The sequence below is a fragment of the Chiroxiphia lanceolata genome, chromosome 2 (genome assembly GCF_009829145.1).
Source record: "Chiroxiphia lanceolata isolate bChiLan1 chromosome 2, bChiLan1.pri, whole genome shotgun sequence".
In the NCBI taxonomy this organism is placed as follows: domain Eukaryota; kingdom Metazoa; phylum Chordata; class Aves; order Passeriformes; family Pipridae; genus Chiroxiphia; species Chiroxiphia lanceolata.
The window spans coordinates 32356660-32366555 of NC_045638.1; the positions used below are offsets into that span (position 1 = coordinate 32356660).

The 9896-nt window shown below is 38.1% G+C and overlaps 1 protein-coding gene across 15 annotated transcripts in view; it reads left to right on the plus strand.

The window, feature by feature from the left end:
• VWA3B (von Willebrand factor A domain containing 3B) overlaps nucleotides 1-8835 on the plus strand; it is a 72548-nt gene extending 63713 nt beyond the window's left edge. For 14 of the 15 annotated variants that reach the window (XM_032680678.1, XM_032680689.1, XM_032680683.1 and 11 more), the window contains 2 exons: nucleotides 963-1204; nucleotides 6354-7259. In XM_032680678.1, coding sequence (XP_032536569.1) covers nucleotides 963-1204; nucleotides 6354-6538 — 427 coding nt within the window. In that variant the 3' untranslated portion in view covers nucleotides 6539-7259. Of the gene's footprint in view, nucleotides 1-962; nucleotides 1205-6353; nucleotides 7260-7332 lie in introns of those variants that run through there. The other variant, XR_004355603.1, reaches the window with a different exon arrangement.
• The last annotated feature ends 1061 nt before the right edge of the window (nucleotides 8836-9896 follow it).

Genomic DNA, 9896 nt, shown 5'->3' on the forward strand with positions numbered 1-9896 from the left:
TTATTCACAGGAAAACAGAGGAATTCTTTGGAGAATTGACTGAAATTAATGCACTAAATGGAGTTTCCATTAAAGCACCTACTTTTGAAGAGAGCATCGAAGTGTACTTTCTAATGAAACTTGTTATTTATTGTATTCTAAAATAGATCCCTACCTTCTATGTCATACTTAGACGGGAACAGTGCAGCATATTGCTCATGGGTGCACAGAAATTTAATGAAAATATGCTGACATTGTTGATAGAAACAAAGAGGAAGCATAATTTAATTGGAAAGGAATCAAAAAGTTCGAATGCAGTATGACATTAGAAGCTCAAAATGAGACAATCTTTTTGTGCTAAGTCCTGTAGTAGGAAGAGAAGGAAAATTAAAATGCATAGTCCAGGCTTCCAGTGCACATAGACATATTAAAATAGCTTGTCTGACTCCAGCTCTGAGTTCTTTGGGATTGTCTTTTGATGTTCTTGTGGTGTGTACTAGGAGTCATGCTGAATTCATGAATCTTTATAGGTACTAATATAGCTCTCAGCATTTTAGTATTAGACTCTAGTGTCTGTTTGAGGTGTTTTTCTGCCATCACAGTAAAAAGAAATATTTACAGCAGAGCAAGCACTCTGCAAATGTAGCTAACAAGTTCCATATGCAAAGTAAAACACTGTGTGATCTGGACTGACACCTTAAAAGAACATTATTGCCCAAATCCTTTCTGGAGTCATAAGAGTGAGAGAGAATTAGGGGCCAGAGCCCTGTTTTAGGCTATTGTTTACTTATTTTATAAGTAAAAGGGAAACTGAATTGTAAGACATTTACAGCCCTATGAAATGGTCAAGAGTGTGACAAGTCATTCTCTTGTTAGTGCTGTGAGATGTGGAAAAAGGTGAAATCTACATCTTGTAAAAAGGATTTAAGATACTATGATATGTGTGCTTTTAGCTTTGCAAACTTCCTTGTGTGGTTTTTTAGCCTGGACAGTGAGACCACAAAGCCCTATCCTCGTTCACCTCTGGAAGATGAAGGAGGAGAAGAAGCAAAGGAAAGTACTGTTGAAGAAAAGAGGGGGAAAAAGAAAAAGAAGAGGAGAGCAGTAGACAAAAGACATCCCAGGGAGAAGATGTCAGACTTTGATGATCTTATATTTGTCTCCAGAAGTGAAGTAAAACAGAGAGGAAGAAATTCACAGTCTAGTAATAAAGAAGAATTTGGAGGTAAAGAAGTAGGTCTGGAAAATTATAAATGTTAGGAATTAAACAGTTCTGATGGGCCTTTAGTTATTCCCCAGACAAGGAACTAGTATTCTAGGTGTTATCCCAGTTTGCTTTCCCATGTCCTATGTGATGAAGTTCTTTCATCTCCTTTGGAAACCGCTCTTGACACTTTCTCAGCATGTGTTTTCACAGCAAAGGCAATAAATGAATTAAGCATGTTTCAGCACATGCTACCATAATTTCCCTAACAGTTGTAGTAGCAGTGAAGATGCAGTAACACCAACCTTAGTACCTGCTTATAAGCTATGTATTCCAGTCCCTCTACTGTTTGTTACTTGTGTTACGTGTTAATATCTGTATTGCAGATATTAAATTATTGCATCTGTAGCTCAGTGCCTCAGAGGGTAAATTGCTTTTAGTGTATGAGCTAGCTCAGTTAAAGCTGATATTGGTATCTGTACTCCCTGTCACTCTGCAATGGAGCCCTGGCCTAGTGTAAGTCTGCCATTACATGCCAGTCGGCTCTTCATTTTAAAGATCATATTGTCAGTGGAAAGATAAGAGAATTTTTATCCATACTTGCTAGATGTATCTCCTTGTACCACTTTAAACATATTCTTAACATCCTCATTATTTATTTACCTCCAGAAGTAGTGGATTATTAGATTCACTCAATCATAACATTGTCAATCAACTTGATTTGGCTCCTCTGAATTTTCCTTCTATGTTCTCATTCATCTTTTAAAGACTGTCTGCAAATTCCATTGAACATTGCTTATAATGGGTATTATGGTGCCCATTATATAATTGGCATTTTAGGAGTGGCCTGGTCAGAGCAGAAGTGCTGGCCTTGTCTAGTAGCTGTGTGAGAGACCACAGCTCCACAAGTAGGGCTGCTTCACTGCAGATGCTCAGTTATCCCAGGTGCCTTCCTATTGGACATCTTGAGATGTAGATACTGAGTAAATGTGAAATAATGCTAATGTGATCAGCAAGTCCTGTAACTGATTCCATGCAGCTTGAAGGAAAGATTAAACAAGAGCAGTGGTTATCTGTGCATTTTAATCCTGCCTAGACTTAGCAAATAATCTCATAGTACTCTAACAAGCCTTCAACGTGCTATGCAGGTCGAATATGCTAAATAGGGTACCCTGTCCTCTTCTTATGATACCATGAATATTGAATATGGCTTTTTTTTTTTATTTAGCTGTATTTTCATTTACATATCCTTCTGTGTTTTATCAGAAAGGGGAAAGTCAGTGAGTTGATGAAGTAACACTATATGGTCATTTTCACAGGGTTTCATTAGATACCTCTTTATCCAGTCTCTGTACATGACTGTGTATTTATTCTCTTCAGGTGTAGATATTTGCCCATTTTCGTACTATGTTAATGTTTCACAGCACTTTGTGTATATAATTTTGTAAGTTATATCAAATGGGTTACTTGACTTTTGACGTACACATCTATTTTAACTGTGTTAATACTGGACTTCATTATAAAGAGTGAAGAGAATAAAGAAAAGAAATTTGCCTGGCATTTTTTTTTCCTTCTACCCAAGGTTCAGTCTAGTATGAGCTATTAGCTTACATTTACTGCTTGGCAGTTCAATATATGTTGATCACCAGATCTGTGAGATTCACCTATACAGGTTAACACTTTCCATAGTAGTAGTCATCTTTAATTACATTGATGTAAGTGTTAAGTAACATGGCTGAGAAGTTGGAAAGCTCTGCTGGTCTAATGAATTATTCAGTTAGTCTCTGTGGGCCAGATATTAAAAATATCAGATATCTAGCAATGGACTTTCCCTTCATGGAGTTTTCATTATGTTGAAATAAGGCTGGATATTCAAGTCAGGAGCCTAAATAGCAAAAGTAATTATAAGGTGAAACATTCTATTTTCATCTTCAGACCCTGCATAACTCTTAAATCTCAGTTGTTGCCCTTCATATGCCTGACACACCAATGTTCATCAGAGTGATCCCTTTCAAGGTTTTCCGAGTAGTTGCTTTCAATACTTCATGGCATTTTTTAAAAATAGAGTCAGTATCTCAGAGAAATATCTTGGATAGCTGCAATAATAACTTTGGTAGCTAAATACCTTTTACGGTAACTAGGTTATACTTTTTGAGATTTCTAAGGCAGTCTGTTAAACTGGGAACCGGTTTATCTGAAAGCTGTATAATTCTCCCACATGTTCTTTTCCTCTTGATATCGAATACCCAAATAATTTGGATATCTTTTAACTTTTGAAATAGATCAATAGTCTTGACCTGTTTGCCTGAAGTAAAGGCATTTTCTTCATATTTATACACAAGTTTTCCTTATGTGTGTATGGGTGTAATGCATTAAAAGCATTCAATGCCATCAGTATTTCTTGCATTTTCTTTCCAAAGGTTTGTCTTGTCACTTCCTGTGTCCAGATCCATATATATGTATATATTTAATAGTCTGATTGAGCTGTGTTTCATAACTACTCAGTGTGTCAATCAGCACTTCTTCCTACAGTTCTGCTGACTTCATGTGTACATTCATCTCTTATATCAGGAAGTTCTCCTGAACTTGAATGAGCATTGCCAGATATGGAGATGGATTTTTGTGCTCTCCAAGATAATGTGGATTCAGCTACATAGCTCTTATATAGGTGGTTGATGAAGCCATTTATTTCCATAAACCCTTGTATTTCCACATACAGCTACCCTGTATGAATTAAAGGAGCATTTTGGAATGTTTGTGCTTTGATTTGTGCTGTTAAAGTATTTATGATAGTTAAGAGGTATCAACAATCCATTTCTGTTGTTCCCACTGAGGGAAACAACAGTAGTGGAAGTGAATAAAGATCAAGTAATTTTGTTAGTTATTTGGTGTATATTAGCTTCATTATTGTCTTGAAGTGTAATTTTGTCTTATTTCTTCCAGAACTATTATATTTGAAACATTATTATTTTGATGTGTATGCTTGCCTCTCTTACTGTGTTAGTTAGCTCTGTAAGTTTATAAGAGAGCGAATGAAGGCCTGGCAAATTTCTGCTGACTGTTAATGGGCTAATGATTCTTTGTCCAGGTAACTCAAGTAATACTGTTTGATGGAGCAAGATCATTGATACTTAACTCCACCCATGGTTATTGCAACAATTGTTGGTAGAGATACTTTAAAAATCATGTATCTCTATAGAAAAATTCTTCTCCCTGTCTTTCTAGTCTTTTCTCTGTTCTCTAATGAACATGACCTCTGAAATCAATCTTCATTACATGTGATTTCCCTCTCAATTTTCTAAATCTGTATCTAGTAAAAAAAATAAATTGGAAAAAATATGGAGTGAAGGATGGGTATGATACTTATAATAGACTGCATTGCCTGATGCATTAGCAAATAATAGCTAACAGAGACAAAATCTCCTTTTCATTTATAATGAGATGTGGCTTGAAGCAATTTTGCTGATAATTACTATAACTGGCAATATGGAGTAGTTGGGAGACCTCTGAAAATGCACATTTTCTATCCTTTTATGTGGCAAATGTAGTTCCTATGAATTGGGTTCAAGAGTGTAACAGCTGTGGCATCTGGCAGTCTAGTGGATTGGCTGGATTTCCCACAGTAGGATTTCACATTTTTAGCACCCACTCATTTTCTAGTCTCATTTTCCAAGCTAGTTCATTCAGCATTTGGAGAAGGCTATCATAATAAAGCAGTGTTCCCATCTGTTGGTCATGGCTTGTTTAATAAGCAGTTGATGTCAATTCAGCTATGCTTGCATATGTTCCTTACTGCAGCTGTGTGTGGTTAAGGGCTCCCCAATGGCTTCCAGATTTAGCTTTTGCTTGTCTCTTTTGTTTGGTACAGCTTGGCTGGAACCACTCTCTTCTCTCGGCATTGTCAGCTAATGGAAAGAGGAAAGTGTGCTAAACTTTCTATCTCTTTCCCTGTAAAGAATGAAACATGGAGACAGGCAAGGAAAGAAAGTGCCATTGGTGTAGGAGGCATGTGTTGGGGTATCTGAAGGTGGAGTGGAAGGGCAGTTCAATCCAGATCCTGGGAGCAAGACCAGAGTGGGTTATTTCAACATCTTGGGAAGATACATAGAGAGCATGTGCACCAGGTAAAGAAAATAAACAGTTTGTGAATTGTATGTGATGGGAGCAGTCATTTAACAGTGCATCTTTCATTTTACTCAGGGAAAGAGTATAGTCATGATACCTTTCAGTATATCAGTCTGGCAATGTTTTTGTACTGCAGACAGACAGGATACAGTGAAGAAATTTCCTGACCCTCACACAGGTGAACTCCAGATTCCTGTGTCTTAGGATGCTGAAGAAGAGACAGAACGCTCCTTTTGTGTGTCTAAGTGCTGACAATGTGCATTTATAAGACAATTTTCAAAGGCACACTTTTGATTTTTAAAACACAGCTTCAGAGTTTCAGTGGTAGCTATGGATGACTGTCACTCCTAAAACTAATCCTACTCAGATCTTGTACTCTTTATGTACTCAGTCTGTGCTCTTGCTTCCTCACCATGTATATCATATCTTTATTTTTCAGATGCCTCCCACAGTTTTGTTTTCTACTACACAAGTGTTTCTTATACGATTATTGAAAACCAAAAAATCCCCCCTAAAGAAATATATGAAGCAGAAGAGAGTAAACACTTTTGTTTTACTTTGTTTCTTCCTATTTTATTCTCTTTCATTTTTCATCCAGCGTCTGGTTATGATTGTCATTGTTCTGTGCCAGGAGGGTGCCTGGTAGTTGGTAGTCTCATTTAATATGACTATAAAAAGTGACTTTTCAGTGACACAAATAGAAAACCAGAGAAGACAAGCCTGGTTGTACTGGACAGACAAAGGTCCATATAGCCTGTCCCCAGCAGAGGAAGAGTAAGAAGAAAGGCTGGCCTGTGAATAACAACACAAGCTTAGAAAATGAGAATACTTAAAAATACCTAAAAAGCAGACTGGTTTGAAGTCACGGGCATGAAAGCAGAGAGGAAAGTAGTGAAAAGCACCTTTACACAGGACTGCTACTCTGTTAATATAGTCATGGAGTTATTTGTTTCGTGATAAATTTCAAGGGATGTTTGAACTGTAATATCCAAGCTCACGGTGGGTCAGTGTGTTCTCTCACTAAAGAGTACCTGTTCTCTCCTAGCATCTTCATTCTCCGTTTCATCACCCTGGTGTTCATCGAGGTGTCAAACTCTGCAGTCGCCAAGAGCTTCGACACCCAGCTCACTGAAGTCTCGCTGTTGCTTGTGCAGTCCATCTGCAGAAAATTCTCCAGAGCCTGGTAAAAGCAACATCCACCAGATTATCAGGGTCAACATGGAGCAGTGAGGATTGGCAAGCCAGCCTCAGCACCACTGCACAGAGCTCAGGAAGCCACATTAAGGGTGCGCGATGAAGGAGCTTGGGAGGAATGAATGAGGCTGCAGATACAAAAGATTTTTAGCATCTATAACTGTGAAATTCTATTTCTTGAATCAAAAATAAACTTATTAGTTAATAATAAATTATGATTTTTCAGACTTACTTTGGATGTATGAAAGAGAAACAGTGTCAGAGGTTCAGCTGTGCTGCTGAATAGTATCAATATGAGAAAAGAGAACAGAAAATTTGTCTTTTCCAAATTACTCTGTGCTTACAGTAGAACTATTTGATTTACTAACTGTAGGTCTTTCTTATGAAATACCTTTTCCCACAACTCCTTTTGCAGAGCCTCAGTCTGTAAGGCATCTGGGAAGACCTGCTGCAGGGTGCTTACCCAGTTGTCCACTGTCACTGACTTTTACGTGTATCTGTCCTAAAGCTTTTCCACTGATGGGGACTGTCCTATGAGAACACAGTTGAGGTGCTTTGCCCTTGAAAACTAACCTCTCAGTAACACAGATGTAGACCAAGGGTTGCTTGTTATAATGTGAGTGCTACTCTGGAGGCAGAGGAATTGCTTCAGTATTACAGCATTATACATGAAAGCAGGAATTGCACCCAGACACATTTAGGAGCGTCTGCTCTAGATCCCAAATAATTGATAGGTGACTGAACCCGGTTAAAAAAACCCCCAAAACCAAGTAAAGATTAATTTTCTCTATCCAGCAAATGTAGTGTGATATTCTGATTTGATTTTACAGATGTAGGAAGGTCACATCTGATTTATGGCAAAGCTGGTAGATACACTCTCCAGGCCAGTGTGGAGACAGCACCTGTAGCTGCTTGTGGTGCTTATTACCAAATCTCAAGGAGCAACTCAGAGAAGGAGAAGGTGTCACATTATTTTCAGATGAATGTGTGTCCCCTGCTGTAGGAGAACTAAAAATACCGTACTAAATACCCTGCATCTCTTGATTTTTTGGCTGTGCTTCTATATACAAACACACTGAAAATCTCAAACCCCACTCTTTGCTCCACATTTTTAACAGCCGTTAATACAAAATGAGAATAACCTGGTGCCATCATTTAGGAGAGAGTATAAAAAAATTGTATTTCTGTGGTCAATGGAGGCAAACAGAGTCTTTGAGGATATGTTTATCTCTTTTCCTTCAGGCATATTTCAGCCGGCTACTCTAGGTAGCTAGTTCAGGTGTACAGTTGGCCAGGAAAGTCGTATACACTGTCTGTGAAGATATTTCCCAGAAGAACATTGACCTATCAGTTTTGGGGAAATTCTGAGGTTTTGAGATCTGTTTCTGTCACAGTTTGGAGTACACACAGACACACACACACACACAAAATCCCCCAACAAAATAGAACCCAAAACCCCAGAGTTTTTTATTTAGTAAAGGAGAATTATAGTTTGTGTAGCCAAAATGACCTTGAAGCCAAGATACTTCAGCGGAGATACGAGAGTGTTGAAATTTCTGCATGGCCTGACTCAGGGAAGACTCAAACCTGGGAAAAACTGTAATTCTGAAATGGTCTATCCTGAAGTTCCAGTTTGCATACTTCATGTTACCTTCTGTTCTGCAGGTCAGGCTCCTCACTCCATCATATCTTGGAGTATTCCCTTGGAGAATAGAGCTGATACAGAGATGGAGTCCTTGGTTTTAGGGAGTCACTAAGGATTTTTTTACACAATAGAAAAATTGGAAGTGATATCACTAATATAACTATACCTAGGACAGGACAGCTGGAAAGAAATATTTCTACTGTGGATAAGAATATTTTTGTTTTCTGAAGGAAATGGCACTACCAATAGGTGGAAAAGCACTGTGCATGGCTGTAGAAAAAATTTCTAAATGAAAAGTTTAGATATCTATTTTATTCTCAAGAATGACTTTCAATCACACAGATTTTAGAATTTACCTGCTCACATTTTTTGCAGAAGATGTGTCTCAAGCAGACTTAATTCAGCATAGACATGATCATCTCACCTATGTCATCTGTGATTACTGTGTATTTGAGGCTGAGCATGTGTAATTCCAAGTACATGAACAAAATGGAGTGTGGGCCAATTTTGTATGTACATACTGTTAAGTGCAGATGGATTGTATGCCAACCCATTATGATAAAGACTAGGATCCCTTTGAAAAAAATGGCTCAAGAAACTTAGTATTCCACTGCATGCAATACATATTTGTGAGAAATACAAAGAGAAATGTTAACCAAGAGCAGGATTAAAACTGGCAGCACAGGTAGTCTGAATGGTTAATTCTTCTTCTGCATAAAGTGTGGTCATCAATCATTGATGGTTATTTAGACAAGTTACATCTAAAAACTGATTTATTATAGAAATATGGATGGTGATGGATGAGTTTCTTTTTCACTTGTTATTAAGAATCCATTTCACTGTTCCTTTCTGGGTGTGCTGTCTGACCTCAAAAAGCACCTGTCATGGGGTAACATATTAATTTTCCCTACTGTGGACCACAAGACCTTTTTCCTGCCTGAGTTTGGTTAAATGTTTTGTTGCATTGCTTTGTATTAAGCTTGGAAACTGTCAGTATGCTTTATTCTCTTAATTCAAACATTCCAGTTGGTCCATTTGCACAAAGTGGACTCTGTCCTGAGTTCCACACCCTAGTGCAGATGTACAGGAGGTTATGTTTTCATATGCTTGTTTCTCTCCTCCATCTGTTTTAAAGAGACAAGTAGTGTTATGATGATCTATCAACAAGATGAATTTTCCAATTAGATTTGCCATATGTCTGATCTTGACCAGGAAGGTCTAATCTCAGATTCTGTCAATAGAGCACAACTGGATCATCAAAAAAACCAGGTTGCTGCTTCATCACACTGCCTCATACAAACATGGCAGTGGTGGGGTTCGGGTTGCCAAGACTGTGCTTAGACTCCTTCTTTGTGATTCTTTGTGATTCTTGGCCAACTACAAAGATAGCACTTTTCCTATGTGATAAGAAAGCTAGTCTACAGAGCAACAACAAACAAACACCCCCCCCCCCCAACAAAGGAACAGAAAAGAATATTCACCCCCACCTGTATTTGCCATTCTGGATCAAACTCTGGATCCAGGGACTGGGATTCAGCCCCTTGTATTCAGCATGGCATGAAACACACAGGGAGAGAACATCTGTTCACTGTCCTATTGGTAGTGTGGCCATGAAACTCTCAGGGTCCAAGGGAAGTAAGGATAGATAAAAGGGGAAATATGGATAAAGGCTTTTATGAGAGCAGCTGTTGGAACTGGAGGAAGTGGAAAAGTGTTTGAGAATGAATTCCTTTAGAAAGTCATCAGTAA